At 36.9% G+C, this 19,878-nt stretch overlaps 1 protein-coding gene across 4 annotated transcripts in view; it reads left to right on the forward strand.

The window, feature by feature from the left end:
• Positions 1 to 19,878, forward strand: part of ERCC6L2 (ERCC excision repair 6 like 2) — a 152,664-nt gene that overhangs the window by 76,516 nt on the left and 56,270 nt on the right. For all 4 annotated transcript variants that reach the window (XM_006063073.4, XM_006063074.4, XM_025282007.3 and 1 more), the window contains 2 exons: positions 1,977 to 2,072; positions 13,588 to 13,687. In XM_006063073.4, coding sequence (XP_006063135.3) covers positions 1,977 to 2,072; positions 13,588 to 13,687 — 196 coding nt within the window. The remainder of the gene's footprint in view (positions 1 to 1,976; positions 2,073 to 13,587; positions 13,688 to 19,878) is intronic.

Here is a 19,878-nt window from a genome sequence, read left to right on the forward strand (position 1 = left end):
AGTGGCCAAAGTATTGGAGCTTCTACTTCAGAATAAGTCCTTCCAATGAATATTCAGGACTGATTTCCTTTAGGATTGACTGGTCAGATCTTCTTGCAGTCCAAGGACTCTCAAGAATCTTCTCAGTGCCACAATTCGAAAGCATCAGTTCTTTGGTGCTCGGCCTTCTTTATGCTCCAGCTCTCGTATCTGTACATGACTACTGGAAAAACTATAGCTTTGACTATACGGACCTTTGCTGGCAAAGGGATTTTGTTGCTTTTTAATATACTGTCTGAGTCTGTTATAGCTTTCCTTCCAAGGAGCGAGCGTCTTCTAATTTCATGGTTGCAGTCACTGGCTGTAGTGATTTTGGAGCCCAAGAAAAGAAAATTTGTCACTGCTTCCACTTTTTCCCCTTCTGTTTGCTATGAAGTGATGGGACCATATGCTGTGATCTTAGTATTTGAATGATGAGTTTTAAGCCAGATTTTTCACTCTCCTCTTTCACCCTCAAAAAGAGGCTCTTTAGTTCCACTTCACTTTATGCCATTAGAGTGGTATCATCTGCATATGTGAGGTTGTTGATGTTTCTCCTGGCAGTCTTGATTCCACCTTGAGCTTCATCCAGCCCAGCATTTCATATGAGGTGATCTGCATAGAAGTTAAGTAAGCAGGGTGAGAATACAGAGCTTTGTCATACTCCTTTCCCAGTCTTGAACCAGTCCGTTGTTCCATGGCTGGTTCTAACTGTTCTTCTTGACATGCATACAGGTTTCTCAGGAGATAGGTAAGGTGGTCTGGTATTCCCATCTCTAAGAATTTCCATTGTTTGCTGTGATCCACACAGTCAAAGGCTTTAGCATAGTCATTGAAGCACAGATTGATGTTTTTCTGGATTTCCCTTACTTTCTCTATGATCCAACAAATGTTAGCAATTTGGTCTCTGGTTCCTCTGCCTTTTCTAAACCCAGCTTGTACATCCAGAAGTTCTCATTTCATATACTGCTGAAGCCTAGCTTGTAGGATTTTGAGCATAAGCTTGCTAGCATGTGAACTGAGTGCAGTTATATGGTAGTTTGAACATTCTTTGGCATTGCCCTTCTTTGAGATTGAAATGAAACCTGACCTTTTCCAGTCCTGTGGGCACTACCGAGTATTCCAAATTTGCTAACATATTGAGTGTAGCATTTTAACACCATCATTTTAACACCAAATAACACCATATTATAGGATTTGAAATAGCTCAGCTATAATTCCATTACCTCCACTAGCTTTGTTCTTAGTAATGCTTCCTAAGGCCCACTGGACTCCACACTCCAGGATGTCTGGCTCTAGGTGAGTGACCATACCTTCATGGTTTTCTGGGTCATTAAGATCTTTTTTGAGTAGTTCTCTGTGTTCTTGCCACCTATTCTTAAACTCTTCTGAAATAGTAAGTCAGGTCCTTACTATTTCTGTCCTTTATCCTGTCCATTCTTGCATGAAATGTTCCCTTGGTATCTCCAGTTTTCTTGAAGAGATCTCTAATCTTTCCCATTCTTTGTTTTCTTCTATTTGTTTGCATTGTCCATTTGAGAAGGCCTTCTTATCTCTCCTTGCTCTTCTCTGGAACTCTGCATTCACTTGAGTATATCTTTCCTCCTTTGCCTTTCCCTTCTCTTCTTTTCTCATCTATTTGTAAAGCCTCCTCAGACAACCATTTTACCTTCTTGTATTACTTTTTCTTTGGGATGGTTTTGATCACTGCCTCCTATACAATGTTATTATCCTCTGTCCATAGTTCTTCAGGAATATTCTAGAGTGGTACCAAAAAAAAAAAAAAAAAATGTTCCATAGCAATTTTCCTTGTGGCATATTTGTGTTTTAATTACCTTACTTTTATAATGTTAATGTAATACTGTATTTATTTTGTTATAGAAACTTGGCATCATTGAGTTACAGAGCAAAATTTATTTTTACTGTTTTAATGTGCTATTTTTTTTAATTTACTCCAGGGCTGGTGGACTAGGCCTTAATTTTGTTGGTGCCAATGTGGTTGTATTATTTGATCCTACGTGGAATCCAGCCAATGATCTTCAAGCAATTGACAGGTAATGGTGACAGAATTTGATGTGACCTGTAAATGCTTTAATCTAAAAATGCTCCTGAAATTTTTAGGTTGCCTGTAATGTGACTGTGATTAGAAGATAAGGAAAACATTGTAAAAATTTTTTAAATTTTTATTTAAGATAACCCTGAACTTTTAAATCCAAATGGCAGGCTATTAGTCATTTATTTCCCCTCCATCTCAAAATCTCATTATTGTGACAAGATTAATTTAGAAGAGAGAATAAATCCCTACTCCTGGAGGAAAGTTGAAAAGGCCACTACTAGTAGATCAGAAGTTTTAAGAAACTCATGAAAGGATTTTTATGATGAAGGGACCAGCAGAGAAAGGCCACAATCCAGAGTCAACAGGAGAGCATAGAGAATTTTCCAGCATGGGATCAGCAACTTCAGGACATGCGAGTAGACCAGAGTACATCATTGCAGGAAATTAATGTGCTGACTCTAAAACTGATTCCTGCCCCATACTTTGTACACAAAGAGGGACTGACCTATAACATGTGCTCCTGGATCAAAACTGAACAAATCATTTCATAAATTTTATAAGTAAGTGGGAAATCAGACTGGCAAAATATTCTTACAGCGGTTGTTTGCACCAGATCATAAAGCATGGAAACCCAGCTTTCTTAAACAGTCCATTTCATCATTGTCTGAAGGTTTTCTGAATACAATTCTTTTACCTCCTTAGTTAAATTTATTTTAGATATTTTATTCTTTTTGATACGATTGTAAATGGGATTTTATTATTTCTCTAATAGAGCATTGTTAATGTATAGAATGCAACAGACTTCTGTATATTTATTTTGTATTCTGCAGCTTTACCAGGTTCATTGATGAGCTCTAATATTTTTTTTTCTTGCATCTTTAGGATTTTCTGTATATAGTGTCATCATCTAGAAACACTGAGCTTTACTTCTTCCCCTTTAACTTGGGTATGAGTATATTGTTAGCTGTGGGCTTATCATATATGGCCTTTTTTATGTTGGGGCATGTTCCCTCTATTTTCAGTTTATTGAGTTTTTTTTATCATAAATGGATATTAAATTTTATTGAAAGCTTTTTCCACATTTATTAAGATAATAATATAATTTTTATTCTTCTGTGTGTTAACATGGTATATCACATCAGTTGATTTGCAGATATTGAATCCCTTGCATCCCTGGGATAAATCTCACTTGATCATGACGTATGATCCTTTTAACGTGTTGTTGAATTCAGTTTGCTACATTTTGTTGAGGATTTTTGCTTCTGTGTTCATCAGTGATATTACCTGTGATTTTTATGATATTGTTGTCTGGTTTTGGTATCAGGGCTATGCTGACCTCATAGAATGAGTTCAAAATGTGAGTAGTTTGAGAAAGATAGTGTTAACTCTTCTTTGAATGTTGAATTCATCTGTGAAGCTGTCTGGTCCTAGACTTCTTTGTTGTTGGTAGTTTTTTGATTACCAATTCAATATTGTTACTACTAATTAGTCTGCTCAAATTTTCTATTTGTTCATGGTTCAGTCTTGAGATTCATTTCTACTAATTTGTTTATTCATTAGCTATTCACTTTATTGGTGTATAATTGTGAGTAATCTTTTATGATCCTTTGTATTTCTGTGATGTCAGTTATGACTTCTCCATATTCATTTCTGATTTTATTGATTTTAGTTTTCTCTCTTTTTTTCCTTGAAGAATCTGGCTAAATCAATTCTTGTTACCTTTTGAAGAACCAGCTCCTAGTTTCATTGATTTGTTCAAATTTTTTAGTCTCTGTGTCATTTATTTCTGCTCTGATGTTCATTTCTTTCCTTCACTAACTTTCAGTTTTGTTCTTTCTCTAGTTCCTTGAGGTGAAAGTTAAGTTTAGGTTGTTCATTTGGGTTTTTTGCTTGTGTCTCTTGTTTCTTGAGGGAGGCTTGTAATGGTATAAGCCATGAAACTGCTCTTACTGAGTCCCATAAATTTTGGATCATTGTGTTTCCATTTTCATTTGTCTGCAGGTATATTTTTATTTGTTCATTGATTTCTTCAGTGATTCATTGTTTTTTAATAATGTATTGTTTAAACTCACATGTTTGTGTTTTTGCAGATTTGTTTTTAACTGGTTGATTTCTCGTCTCTATAGTTATGGTCAGAAAAAGATGCTTGATATGATTCCAATCTTAAATTTACTAAATTTACTTGTTTTGTTGCCTAACATATGGTCTGTCCTGGACAGTGTTCCATGCAAACTTGAAAAAAAGGTCATTCTTCTGCTTTTGGATGAAATATTTTATCTTTATCTATTTAGTCCATCTGGTATAATATGTTAAGACCAGTGTTTCCTAAAATTCATTTTCTCTCTGGATGTTCACTAACCCCAGGAATGTCAGTGGGATGTTCAAGTTCCTACTATTAATGGTGTTACTATCAGTCTCTCCTTTTCTGTCTGTTAATATTTGCTTTATATATGTAGGTGCTCCTTTGCCAGATGAATATGTATTTACAATTGTTATACATCCTTCTTGAATTGATCCTTCGATCACTATGTAATGTCTTTGTCACTCCTTCAATCTTTGTTTTATTTATTTTTTTTTAATTTTATTTTATTTTTAAACTTTACATAACTGTATTAGTTTTGCCAAATATCAAAATGAATCCGCCACAGGTATACATGTGTTCCCCCCCAATCTTTGTTTTAAAGTCTGTTTTTTTCTGGTGTGTGTTGCTATCCCAGTTTTCTTTTCCTTTGCATTTGGAAGGAGTATCTTTTCCCATCTCCTCAGTTTCAGTCTGCGTGTCTATAACTCAAGAGTGAGCCTCTTGTAGGTAGCATATAGATGGCTCTTGTTTTTGTATCTGTTCAGCCACTCTGTGTCTTTTGATTGCAGCATTTAGTCCATGTACTTTTAATGTAGTTACTGATAGATATGTTCTCCTTTACATTTTCTTGTTTTGTGGTTGTTTCTGTAGTTCTTTTTTATTCCTTTCTTCTTTTGTTATCTTCTTTGTGATTTGATAGGTATATTTTGTGTTATGTTGGTATTCCTTTCTCTTTTTTCCATATGTTTAGATTTTTGGTTTGTGGCTACTATAAGATTTAATGGAGCACTCTATTTACGGGGCTTCCCTGATGGCTCAGTGGTAAAGAATTCACCTGCCAAGGCAGAAGACACGGGTTCGATCCCTGGGTCAAGAAGATTCCTTGGAAGAGGAAATGGCAACCCGCTGCAGTATTCTTGCCCAGGAAATCCCATGGAGAGAGGGGAGGCTGGTAGGCTACAGTCAGAGTCAGACATGACTTAGCGACTAAACAACTGTCTATGTACATGATTATTTTAAGTTGCTGATCTTTTAAGTTCACACACACTCAACTACCCTAAATTTTTACTCTCCCCCCCAGAATGTTTATTATTTTTTACATCTTATTTTATATCTTTTTGTTTTGTGTATCCCTTAACTACTATTATGGATATACATAATTTTACTACTTTTGTCTTTTAACCTTCCTACTAGCCTTATACATGGTTGATTTACTACCTTTACTGTATATTTGCCTTTACCAGAGAGATTTTTTCCTTCCGTAATTTTCATGTATCTAGTTGTGACCTTTTCTTTTTCACAGAGAAAAGTCTCTGTAACATTTCTTAGAATTTGGTTTGGTGGCACAGAACTCTTAGCTTCTACTTACCTGTGAAACTTTTGATCTCTCCAGATCTATATGAAACTTTGCTGATTAGAATATTCTTGCTTGTAGGCTTTTCCTTTTCGTCACTTTAGGTATGTTGTGTCACTCCCTTCTGGCCTGCACGGTTTCTCCACATAGCTCATAGCATTGTGGATTTGCCTTTGTATATGACTTGTTGCTTTTCCTTTTTCTCTTTCTCTTTAATTTTTGACATTTTAATTACAGCGTTTCTTGGTGTGCTCCTGTTTGGGTTGGTCTTGTTTGAACTTTTTGTACTTTCTGGACCTGAATATCTTTCCTTTTCCAAGTTAGGGAAGTTTTCGGCTATTAAATCTTCAAATATGGCCTCTGCCCCTTTGTCTGGGACCCCTATAATGTGAATGTTAGTATGTTTCATGTAGTTTCAGAGGTCTCACTGTCCTTCTTACTTTTTATTCTTTTTCTTTTTTCTGTTCAGCTTCAGTGATTTCCACAGCTGTGTCTGCCAGCTCATTGATCCATTCTTCTGTGTCATATGATCAACTGTTAATTCATTTTAGTGTATTTTAAAGTTGTATTTTTTATTTTTATTATTGCAGTGTAACTGACATATAACTTTATAGTGTTTTATAAACAAAGTATTGTTGATTTACAGTATTATATTCGTTTTGGGTATACAGATAGTGATTCAATATTTTTCCAGATTATACTTCATTGAAAGTTATTACAAGATAATGGCTATAATTCCCTGCACTATGCAATATCTTCTTGTTGCTAATCTGTTTCATATACAGTAGTTTGTTTCTTAATCCCATTACCCTATCTTGTCCCTATCCCCTTCCCTGACCCCACTGGTAAACACTTGTTTGTTTTCTATTTCTGTAATTGTGTTTCTGTTTTCCTATATATGTATTCATTTGTTTTATTTCTTAGGTTCCACATCTAAGTGATATCATATAGTATTTATTTTTCTCTGATTTAATTCACTAAGCATAATGTTCTCTAGGTTCATCCATGATGCTGTAATTGGCAGAATTTCATTATTTTTTATGGCTGAGAAATAATCCATAGGAAAGCTATGACAGATCTAGACAGTGTGTTGAAAAGCAGAGACATTACTCTGCCTGCCCTGTATAGTCAGGGCTGTGGTCTTCCCAGTGGTCATGTACGGTTGTGAGAGTTGGACCATAAAGAAGGCAGAGCACCAAAGAATTGATGCCTTCAAACTATGGTGGAGAAGACTCCTGAAAGTCCCTTGGACAGCAGGGAGATCAAACCAGTCAATCGTAAGGGAAATCAACCTTGAATATTTGTTGGAAGGACTAATACTGAAGCTGAAGCTCCAGTATTTTGGTCATCTAATGCGAACAGCCAACTCATACGAAAGGTCCCTGGTACTGGGAAAGATTGAGGGCAGAAGAAGAAAGGGCATCAGAGGATGCCTGGATGGCATCACTGATGCAATGGACATGAACTTGGCAAACTTCAGGAGATAGTGAGGGACAGGGAGGCCTGGTGTGCTGCAGTCCATGGGGTCACAAAGAGTCGGATATGACTGGGTGTCTGAACAACAACGATAATCTATTCTTATATGTATACCACATCTTTATCCATTTGTATGTTGATGGACACTGGATTGCTTCCATATCTTGGCTATTGTAGTTAATACTAATATGGACATTGGAGTGCGTGAATCTATTCAAATTAGTGTTTTCATTTTTTTTAGATATATACACAAAAGTGGGATTGCTGGATCATATCATAGTTCTATTTTTAGTTTTTGGAGGAATCTCCCTGCTGTTTGCCATAGTAGCTGCACCGATTTACATTCCTGCCAGTAGTGTACAAGGATTCCTTTTTCACGCCATTCTTGGCAACAGTTGCTTGTGGTCTTGTGATGACAGCCATTCTAAGAGGTCATAGCTGACAGCTCATTGTGGCTTTGATTTGCATTTCCCTAATAATTAGTGACACTGACCATCTTTTCAGGTTCCTGTTAGCTTCTTAGGGAGATTTCTCTTCAGGTTGTCTGCCCCATTTTTGATTGGGTTGTTTGGTTTTTTTTTGACATTGTTTTCTTGATACTGAGTTGTATGAGCTATTTATATTTTTTGGATAATAACCCCATTGTCATATCATTTGGGAATATTTTCTCCCACTCCTTAGGTCATTGTCTTCATTTTGTCAATGGTTTCCTTTGCTGTGCAAAACCTTGTAAGTTTAAGTTTCATTTGTTTATATTTGCTGTTATTTCCCTTGCCTTAGGAAACTGATCTAAAAACAGTTGATACAGTTTATGTCATAGATTGTTCTCTAGGAGTTTTATGATTTCAGTACTTACATTTAGGTCTTTAATCCATTTTGATTATTTTTGTTGTTGGTGAGGAAATGTTCTGTTCTCATTGTTTTACATGTGGCTGTCCACTTTTCCAAGAACCACTTGTTGAAGAGACTGTTTTGTCCATTATATATTCTTGCCATCTTTATCATAGATTAATTGTCTACAGGTGCATGAGTTTATTTCTGGGCTCTTTATTCTGTTCTATTGATATGTAAAGGGTCTGGGAGAGAGTTTCAATTTCAGATGAAGGGACTCTGGTAACTCAAAGTCATATTGTTGTTCAGTCCTTCAGTCCTGTCCAGCTGTTTGCAACCTCATGGACTACAGCACGCCAGGCTTCCCTGTCTTTCACTATATACCAGAGTTTGCTCAAACTCGTGTCCACTGAGTTGATGATGCCATTCAACCATCTTATCCTCTGTCACTCCCTTTTCCTATTGCCCTCAATCTTTCCCAGCATCAGGGTCTTTTCCAGTGAGTCAGCTCTTCACATCACGTGACCAGTGTATTGGAGCTTCAGCCTCAGCATCAGTCCTTCCAATGAATATTCAGGGTTGATTTCCTTTAGGATTGACTAATTTGATCTCCTTGCAAGAGTCTTCTCCAGTACCACAGTTCAAAAGCATCAATTCTTTGGTGTTCAGCCATCTTTATGGTCCAACTCTCACATCAGTATGTAACTGATAAAACCATAGCTTTGACCATATGGATTTTGTTGGCAAAGTGATGTCTCTGCTTTTTAATATGCTGTCTAGGTTGGTCATAGCTTTCTTCCAAGAAGCAAGCATCTTTTAATTTTTATGGCTGCAGTCACTGTTTATGTGATTTTGGAGCCCAAGAAAATAAAGTCTGTTATTGTTTCTATTTTTTCCACATCTGTTTGTCAAGAAGTGATGGGACTGGATGGCATGGTCTTAGTTTTTTAATGTTGAGCTTTAAGCCAGCTTTTTCCCTTACCTCTTTCACTTTCATCAAGAGGTTCTTTAGTTCCTCTTCACTTTCTGCCATTAGGGTGGTATCATCTGCATATCTGAGATCATTGATATTTCCCACAGCGCTCTTGATTACAGCTTGAGCTTCCTCCAGCCCAGCATTTCATGTGATGTACTCTACATAGACGTCAGATAAGCAAGGTGACAATATACAACCTTGACATACTCCTTTCCCAATTTTGAACCAGTTCATTGTTCCATGTCTGGTTTTAACTGTTGCTTCTTGACCTGTGTACACGTTTCTCTGGAGGCAGGAAAGGTGATCTAGTATTCCCATCTCTTGAAGAATTTTCCATAGCTTGTTTTGATCCACACAGTCAAAACCTTTAATGTAGTCAATGAAGCAGAAGTAGATTTCTTTTGAAATTCCCTTGCTTTTTCTGTGATCTAACAGATGTTGGCAATTTGATCTCTGGTTCTTCTGCCTTTCGTAAATTTAACTTGTACATCTGGAAGTTCTCGGTTCATGCACTGTTAAAGCCTAGACTGAAGGATTTTGAGCATTCTCTTACTAGCATGGTGGGCTTCCCTTGTGGCTCAGCTGGTAAAGAATCCGCTTGCAATGTGGGAGGCCTGGGTTTGATCCCTAGGTTGGGAAGATCCCCTGAAGAAGGGAAAGCCTACCCACTCCAGTATTCTGGCCTAGAGAATTCCAGGGACTGTATAGTCCGTGGGGTTGCAGAGTCAGACACAACTAAGCGACTGTCACTTTACTAGCATTGTAGATGAGTGCGATTGTGCTATAGTTTGAACATTCTTTGGCATTACCCTTCTTTGAGATTGGAATGAAACCTGACCTTTTCCAGTCCTGTGGCTGAGTTTTCTAAATTCGCTGGCATATTGAGTGTAGCACTTTAACAGCATCATCTTTTAGGATCTGAAATAGCTCAACTGAAATTCATCACCCTCACTAGCTTTGTTTGTAGTAATGCTTCCTAAGGTCCACTTGATTTCACACTCCTGGATGTCTGCCTCTAGGTAAGTGATCACACTATCATGGTTATCTGGATCATTATGACCTTTTTTGTACGATTCATCTGTGTATTCCTGCCTCCTCTTCTTAATGTCTTCTGCTTCTGTTGGGTCCATTCCGTTTCTGTCCTTTATTATACCCATCTTTGCATGAGATGTTCCCTTGGTATCTCTAATTTTCTTGAAGAGATCTCTAGTCTTCCCCATTCTGTTGTTTGCCGCTGTTTCTTTCCATTGTTCACTTAAGATGGCTCTCTCGTCTCTCCTTGCTCTTCTTTGGAACTCTGCATTCAGATGGGTATATCTATCCTTTTATCCTTTGTGTTTCACTTCGCTTCTTTTCTTAGCTGTTTGTAAGGCCTCCTCAGACAACCATTTTGCCTTTTTGCATTTCTTTTTCTTGGGGATGGTTTTGATTACTGCCTCCTGTACAGTATTAGGAATCTCCATCCATAGTTCTTCATACATTCTGTCTGTCAGATCTAATCCCTTGAATCTATTTGTCACTTCCAGTGTATAATCATAGCATTTGATTTAGGTCCTACCTAAATGGCCTCGTGGTTTTCCCTACTTTCTTCAATTTAAGTCTGAATTTGGCAATAAGGAGTTTATGCTCTGATCCTTAGTCAACTCCCAGTCTTGTTTTTCTGACTGTATAGAGTTTCTCCGTCTTCGACTGCAAAGAATATAGTCAATCTGGTTTCAGTATTGAGCATCTGGTGATGGGCAGAGTCTTCTCTTATGTTGTTGAAAGAGGGTGTTTGGTATGACCAGTATGTTCTCTTGGCAAAACTCTATTAGCCTTTGCCCTGCTTCATTCTGTACTCCAAGGCCAAACTTGCCTGTTACTCCAGATACCTCTTCACTCCCTGTTTTTGCATTCCAGTCCACAGTGATGAAAAGGACATCTTTTTTTGGTGATAGTTTTAGAAGGTCTTATAGATCTTGATAGAGCCATTCATCTTCAGCTTCTTCAGCATTGGTGGTTGGTGCATAGACTTGGATTACTGTGATATTGAATGATTTGCCTTGGAAACAAACCGAGATCATTCTGTTGTTTTTGAGACTGTACCCAAGTACTGAGTTTCAGACTCTTGTGTACTGCATTTTGGACTCTTGTGTAATGCAAGGGCTACTCCATTTCTGATAAGGGATTCTTGCCCACAGTAGAGATATAATAGTCATCTGAATTAAATTCACCCATTCCAATTGATACATAGACAAATATCAAAATCAGTATTTTAACTTTGAGTTATAATTCTTCTTGTTTTCTATACAATTTTAAAAGACAAGAGCATAAAAATAATTATAACTGTTCTGCTAATGAATACATGGCATATAAAGATATAATTTATAACATCAATAAAATAAAGGGTGATAGCAGAGCTGTAAAGGTGGTTTAATGCAATTGAAATTAAGTTGGTATCAGCTTAAGATAGGATAAATTTGAACCCATGCAGTCTGACTTGCAGAACCTAGACTTTCAACCAGCCTCTTCCCAGTGACAGGTGCTCAGGAAAAATGGTCAAATGAAAACCACAGAAAAATTTCCATTTCCTTTTGACTTAACAACACTTGTTGTAATTTTGTTCTTTTTCATCTAGGCCATCAGGACCTATCTTATTTATCCCAGTCGTCCCTCAAAATACAGTTAGTTCATTCTGCTTTGGCATTCAGTGAAAGTTAGTTGATGATAAAACTAAATGAATGGGATTCTTCTTCTTCTCCCTCTCCTTCTGTTGACTCTGATTGGAGGAAACAAGAAAAGTGAAGATACTGACCTCCACACTGTATAACAGTTTCTTGACACTCATCTTTATGTGATTAAAGACCTTTTACATATTTGTACTTTATAGACTTTGAAACTGATGACGCATGGGTCCAGTATAACATGTTACAAGGTTTTATCTGTAAAGATTAAAGAGTAAATGTTCTAACACAGTCTGTCACTCAGCAAACGGTTGACTTATACCAAAGGACATTTCCTTAGATCCATTTGTATTTATCCGTAGACCCAGGTGCCTTGGGGGAGAGAAAGGGATTATGAGCCCCTGTCTATCCAGGCTGCAGGATGCAAGTGACAATGCAGTAACTTATCCCTGGCTTTGCTGTGTCACAAGAGTACTCATTCTTTTCTGGGAATGCAAGATTTTCAGTACCCCAATGTGTCCTCTAGTAAAAGCCCTTCTCTGGGAGGAGGAATGGGCAAAGGAGGCAGAGGAAGCACCAAATATAACAACATAGTGTGACTTTATAAGGTCAAAAGTAAATTTACCCCAATTTATAACATTTTCAAGCATGAGGCAGTATGGCCTTGCTCATGATCCCCCATGGCTGTAACAGGTATTTAGAAGCAGGTGATCTCACTCAGAACATCCCATAAAACCTCCACCTGGGAGAAGCTACAGGGATTGTACCTATAGTTCACCAGTGTGGTGAGTCAGGTTAGAGTTTTAATTAGCACTACAGTCCATATCAAAACACCTGGGGTACTAATCAACTGAGCGATCCAGTCAGACAGACTGTGTGGAAATCGCAGTAGATGAAGGGTATAAATCTGCGTTTCTGTAGGCTTGCCAGTTGATTAACTGCTTTCCCTCAGGGTTGTTGTTTTTTTTTTTAACAGTTTATTGAAGTATAATTAACATACAATAAACTGCACATACTTCAAGTGTACAGTTGATAAGTCTTGATATAAGAATATAGCATGAACCCATAACCACAATCAAAATAGCAAACATATCCATCACCCTTCAAATTTTCTTTGTGCCACTTTGTAATCCATCCCTCTTTCCTCTCCTGAGGCCCCTATTCCCAGGCAACCACTGATCTGCTTACTGTCACTATGGATTAGTTTGCGTTTTTGAGAGGTTTTATATAAATGGAGTCCTTCATAAGCTTAAGACTGCCATAAAAGAAAAATCTGAATTTAGGAAAAGTTTGGCACAGTAGAAAGTAATGTTTATAACAGAAATTAAGTTGATATATATATGTTTTCTACTCCTTTTTATATGAATTTCTGTTTTTACATTATTATTAAATAATACAGCCTATCTAAACATGGACAGCGGAGCCTGGCAGGCTACAGTTCATGGGATTGCAAAGAGTCGGACACGATTGAGTGACTAAGCACAAAGCATTGCTGCTGCTAAGTCACTTCAGTCGTGTCCGACTCCGTGTGACCACATAGACGGCAGCCCACCAGGCTCCCCCGTCCCTGGGGTTCTCCAGACAAGAACACTGGAGTGGGTTGCCATTTCTTTCTCCAATGCATGAAAGTGAAAAGTGAAAGTAAAGTTGCTCAGTCATGTCCGACTCTTAGCAACCCCATGGACTGCAGCCCACCAGGCTCTTCCATCCATGGGATTTTCCAGGCAAGAGTACTGGAGTGGGGTGCCATTGCCTTCTCTGAAGCACAAAGCATAGCACATACCTAAACATAAGATTTTTTTTCAATTAAAATTTTAGTAACGTTTCATTTTTATATCCATAAAGCTGCCTCCTGAACTTGAAGTTGTTTCACTTGATCTTGGTCTCCTTTTGTTTTTAATTTTTCTGCAGAGCATATAGGATCGGGCAGTGCAGAGATGTCAAAGTGCTTAGGCTGATATCCTTGGGAACTGTGGAGGAAATCATGTATTTACGACAAGTATATAAGCAGGTGAATGTATTTCCCTTTTTCTATTTAAAAGTTAATATTTGTCCGTTTTAAGAAATTAATAATAAATTTGTATACAAATATATTTTTATTTCATTCTAGCTATAATAATGAATTTAATAAGATGATGAAATATACTCTAGAATACACTTCTATAAAACTAATTCTTAGGTTCATTGAATTTTAGAGCTGAAGTTTTCTTACAGCAATACTTTACCGTACACACAAAATCATCTTGGGATCTTTAAAATACTGATTCTCATTTAGTAGTACCGGGTAGAGCCCAAGATTCTGCATTTTAAATAAGCTCCCGGAAGTGCTAGCACTGCTAGTCTAGAGACCACAGTTTGAGTAGCAAGGTCACAGCTAAGTGTAAGCCACAGATGTGGTACCGGTGCACCCGGACAGCCTGCGCTCTCTGGACAGCAAGATTGCCTAAGCCAGGTTCCGTCCTTGAGTAGCCTCTTCTCAGAGTAGATATTCACATGTTACCATTTTCTGTATGTGCCATAACATGAAGAAGACTGGAGAGGAATACCATAGAGATATCTAATACAAACGTTTCAGGTTGTATATAATGAAACCAGGACCCAGGATGCCCCAGTAAATGGAATCATAGGAATAGAACTCAAGTGCAGTTAACTACTGTGCTGGTGTTTTTAATATTCATCTAAAATTGCATTAACTCTGTGCTATCCTTAGGGTATCAATTACTGCTCCATTTATGCCTCTAAACAAAGTTTATTTAGTCTATAACTGCCCACTTGAGAAGATCTGGAATGAGGTTCAAGTTTAATTATAAATGTTAAATTTGAATTACTCCCTATATATTTAGTTGGAATCTGTTTAAGAGCAAACATCTGCTACATGTGGTGGTAGTTAACCTAAGAATGATGCAACCGTAAATTTATGCTATTTTCTTAATTCTAAAAGTAGAATTGTACACAGAAATTTTTATTTTTCTTAAAGCATTTAGCTCTGTAAGAAACTTTTAATTTTTTTGTTCTTTGGTATAGCACAATGCCTGAAAATTATCTTTTCAGACATATTTAAGTAATCTTGGGAAAAAGTAGAATATCATTTTTTGCATCCTTGGAGCAGCTCTTTAAAATACTATCTTTGACTTGTCACAAGTAAGGCTCTTTTCTCAATCCCATTATTTCCTTTTGCCTGTTTGGCCTGTTATGTAATAATATGTAATAAAAAGTCTTCAGAACATGAAAGTAATTAAAGTTGTTAGAAGTTTGTATGATCTAATTGCTTATTAAAATAAACCTTAGGGAACATTCAGCCATACAACTTGGTAGGCACAAATAAAGATAAGATGGCCATCATGTGAGAAATGGCATAAATGTGACTTAAAAGATTGATTGGATTTTGAACCAAGGGTGCAAATGACAAACACACTCTAGCCTCACACGTGTTCTCAGATCTCTTGGAGCAGGGGCAGGGAATCTAAAATGATGTTTAAAAAAAAAAACCTGTAAAAATATTGGAAAGCAAAAGAGTTCTCTCTGTGGGCTAGAAATGATAAGGAACCCTGAAAGACAAAGGGCAGCTGAGATCAGATTGAAGGAAGAAATCAGTCATGAGAAGATTACTGGAAAAGGTAGGTGCAACTTACGAATATTCCAAGCTTAGAGTCATAGATACTAAAAAAAGAAAGGAGACTTGGGTTAAGTATAATGCCCCCTCTTTGGGGTATTATTAATAATCTAACATGATCTTTCCCCCATTTTACCAAACTACAGCCAATGGAAATGTTTGCTCTCTACTAGGAACAAAACATAGAAATACTGGAAGGAAAGAAGCAAAGCTCCAAATTTTTGCTGAAATAGAGAAGAAAGTCCAAAATAATAAATGCCTGGAAACCCCTCCACCTGCTCCCTGCTTTAAATAATTATTGCAGTTGGCCTAGATGAGCATGTAAGACATTTGAAGTCAGATGAAACACGCCCCTCCCCCCCAAATAGTTAGTATGAAACAGTTTTGGAAAATAAACACTATGAAAGTGTCCCTCAGAGATACCAGGTCCTAATCTCTGGAACCTGTAAATGTTACTTTATATGGAAAAAAGGATCTTTGCAGATGTGATTAAGGATTTTTTGAGATGGGGAGATTAGCCTTGATTGTTCAGGTGGGCCCTAAGTCGTGATTTATAAATAAGAAGCAAAGGGAAATCTGACACAGACAGAAGAGAAGGCAGTGCCACAGGGCAGAGATTAGAGCTAGGTAGTCACAAACCAAGGAATGCTGACAGCCACCAGAAGTGAGAAGAGGCAAGGAATGGATCCTACCCTAGAGCTTGTCAAGAGAACATGGCTCTGCAAAACTTGATTTTATTCCATTGATACTGATATCAGACTTATAGCCTCCTGTAAGAGAATAAATTTCTATTGTTCTAAGCCATCAAGTTTATGATAATTTGTTACAAGAGATATAGGAACTAACATGTGCGTGTGTGCTCAGTTGTGTTTGACTCTCTTCAACCCCATGGATTGTAGCCTGCCAGACTCCTCTCTCCATGGAATTTTTCAGGCAAGCATTCTGGAATGGACTGTCATTTCTTCCTCCAGTGGATCTTCCCGACCCAGAGACTAAACCCATGTCTCTGATATCTCCTGCATTGGCAGGCAGATTCTTCATCACTGTTCTACCTGGGAATCCCCTAGGAACTATTATAGGCACTGAAAAAATAACATCAGAGAAAACAAAAGTAATAGAAAAGAGTAGAAGATTTTTTAAAAACTATAAATATTCAAAAGGTAAGTGAGGTTGTAGGATCCTGGAAATAAGAAAAGACTACTGGGAAAATATCCATTCGAGATCCAGAAATGAAAAACTCCAGCAATAGGCTGAATATCAAAGAGCAAAGTTTCATCTAAAAGAACGAGCCACACAGTTCTTCTAGATTACAGAGCAAAAAGACAGAGACAGAATGAATACATGTAAGAACAGTTAGGAGGAGTGAAGGTTAGATCTAGGACTTCCAATGTCAGTCTTATAGTTGAAGAAGTTAACAGAAGGAAGAAGCCCCAAATAAAGGATGAAACTTTTAAGTAGTAGAAAATAAGAGTCCACAGATTATTATATGAGCCTACTGAGTGCTAAATAGGATAAATGAGAATAGATCCACACTTAGATTGTCTTTTTATAGTTGTAAAATACCAAGGATAAAAAGATAAATCCTTAAAATTCCCAGAGATAAACTTTATGGAGAGGAAAAAAAAATTATAAAAGTACCAGAATTAGGTAGATATCTAATTGTTATTAGCAATATCGGCTATCTAGGAGCAGTAACTTAAAATGAGGGGAAATTATAGCTCTGTATTATCAGAGAAAGTGAATGAATTTTTAATTCAAAAGTTTTCCGCAGTGGTGGAAACTTTTCCTTCAGTGGTGAATTATACCAAACATTTAATATTCTTCTTGAGAACAGAGAAGGGAACAATTCCAGCCTACTTTAGAAAGATAGAAGAACACTGAAACCAAAATTGGCAAAGAAAATTATAGACAAATATGTCTCATGAACATAAACGTAAAACTCTTTAACAAAGCCTCTGTTAGAAGTTGAATTGTTCCCCCAACACACACACACACACACCACAAAAAAGTGAAATAAAAAACTTGGTGAAGTCCATAACCTCTGGTAGCTGTGAATGGGATCTTACTTGGAAGTAAGATCTTTGCTAATGTAATCAAGTTAAATGATGTTATACTCTATTAGCTGCTGCTGCTGCTGCCAAGTCGCCTCAGTCGTGTCTGCCTCTGTGCGACCCCATAGACAGCAGCCCACCAGGCTCCCCCGTCCCTGGGATTCTGTGGGCAAGGACACTGGAGTGAGTTGTCATTTCCTTCTCCAATATACTCTATTAGAGTGGGCCGTAATTCTGGTATGACTGATATTCTTACAAAAGGGAAATTTGGATGCAGACAAACACAGAAGGAGGATGCCATGTGATGATAGAGGCAAAGACTGGCATGATGAAGTTGTGAACCAAGGAATGCGTAGGATTTCCAGCAACTACCAGAAACTAGGAAAAAGAAAGGAAGTATTTTCCTTCCCTTAGAACTTTCAGAGAGAGTATGGCCCTGCCAATATCTTGATTTCAGACTTAGCCTCCAGAACTGAGAAAGAATAAATTTCTATTGTTTTATACCACGTGGTTTATGGTACTTTGTTACAGCAGCCTTAGGAAACTGATGCAGTCTCTAAGGCAGATGTTGTAAATTTGACTGCATTTTTATATGAAACTTCTGTATGACAAAGGAAGTACAAGCCAAATTAAAGGACAGACAGGAGGAAATATTTGCCATAAATATAATAAACAAAGGAGTAGCATCTATAATATATAAAGAACTCCTACAAATCAATAAAAAGACTATGATTAGACATTTTAGTGAAGAAAAAATACTAATGTACACATAATGCATACGAAAAGATGCCTAACCACACTTATAATCGAGAAATACAAAATAAAATAAGATTGCGTTCTACATGTTCTACAAAATACTTTTTGTTCCGTGGGGTATTTTTTAGGGAGCTGGGGAGATTAATGTTGCTCATTATTGGTGGAGATACTTTTAAAGAGATGCTCATTTAGTGTTTTTGGAATACAGTGAGCACTTATTTTAGAAGTTAATTTAACAGCATTTTTAAATGCATTTTCTCCCTATTTACCTTGTAGAAATATTCTCACATATGCACAGTCAAGAATGACAAGGATTTCTGTTCAGAATTGTTAGTATTTGTTTGAAAAATGGAAAAAAAGAATAGCCTAAATGTCCAACAGTAACATAATAACATAAATTCTGATATACCACATTATGGAATACCTTGCAACAGCAAAAAATTTTTTTAAAGATTATAGAGCAAATGTACCTATGTGACACAATCTTTAAGACATTTTAAGTGGGGCAAAAAAAGTAACTTGCAGAACATGTATACCAATTGTGTTCGTTTATAAAACTATTTATGTATATAAAATTTACATAAATATACATAAAAATTATGTATCTAAAAATAGCTCTAACTGCATTGAAAAATCTCTATGAAGGATAAACCTAAATATTACAGTATTGGTTAGATTGATAAGGGATAATCTGTATCGTTCAGGGAGACTTGCCCTTTGATATTTTTGTTTACGTTTGTTTATGATAAAAGTCTTCAGGTATTTTATACTTTAAAAAAAATACTTATACAATGATACAGTGACTGTGCTCCTTCTGGTTTGGAGCACTGCATATAATCTAGTTTGACATTCAGAAATTCATCTTTCACGTATATATAATTTATTTAGAAGTAAATATGTATTTACAAAAGAGTTGCAAGAACAGCACAGAGACCTCCCAATTAACTTCACCTAACTTCTCCAGTTGTTAACATTTTACCACATTTGCTTTTTCCTTCTCTCACTCAGCCATGATCTTTATTATTTTTCTGAACTATTTGAAAGTTGTAAACTTATCACCTCTACATTCTCTGTATTTCTCTCTGTTTAAATGTACATATAAAAATAGCTTTATGCATTATAAACACTCAGTTTTACATATTTCTCTGCAGCTTACTTCTCCTTCATCCCCTACTCTTTTCTCAAAAATGTAGGTATCCAAATCAAGAAACTAACACTTACTTATAATTCATAGAACCCATGCAGATTTCATCAGCTTTCCTGGCAACGTTTCCTTTCTCCTTCTGGCTCAAAATCCAATCCAGGATCATAATTACATTTCTTTTTGTGTCTCCTAAGTTTTCTTCAGCCTTAAGTTGCGCAGGCTTTCCTGGTCTTTCATGACCTTGACAGTTTTAAAAAGTAAAGCCTTTCCTTGTATATACTTTCTCTCAGTGTGTCCATTTGATGTTTCCTCATGTCCTAACTCAAGCAGCTTTCAGAAGAATGGCACAGAAAGAATGCTGTGCTCTTCTGATCACATTGTCAGAAGGCGCCTAGTGCCTAGAGGACCTGACCCGCCAGTGATATTAATCTTGATCACCTGTCAAGTTTGTGTCTACCAGCTTTCTCCACTGCAGAGTTACCACTTTTTTCATTTGTAAGTTGATATATATATATATTATGAGAAGATCATCAGAGACCATGCCAATACAGTCAGCCCTCTGTTTCCATGGTTCTTCTTTCACAGATTCAAACAACTGTGGATTAAAGTGACACTTGAATTTTCTCTGTGCTAGCTAT

Source organism: Bubalus bubalis, chromosome 3, assembly GCF_019923935.1.
Source record: "Bubalus bubalis isolate 160015118507 breed Murrah chromosome 3, NDDB_SH_1, whole genome shotgun sequence".
Lineage (NCBI taxonomy): Eukaryota > Metazoa > Chordata > Mammalia > Artiodactyla > Bovidae > Bubalus > Bubalus bubalis.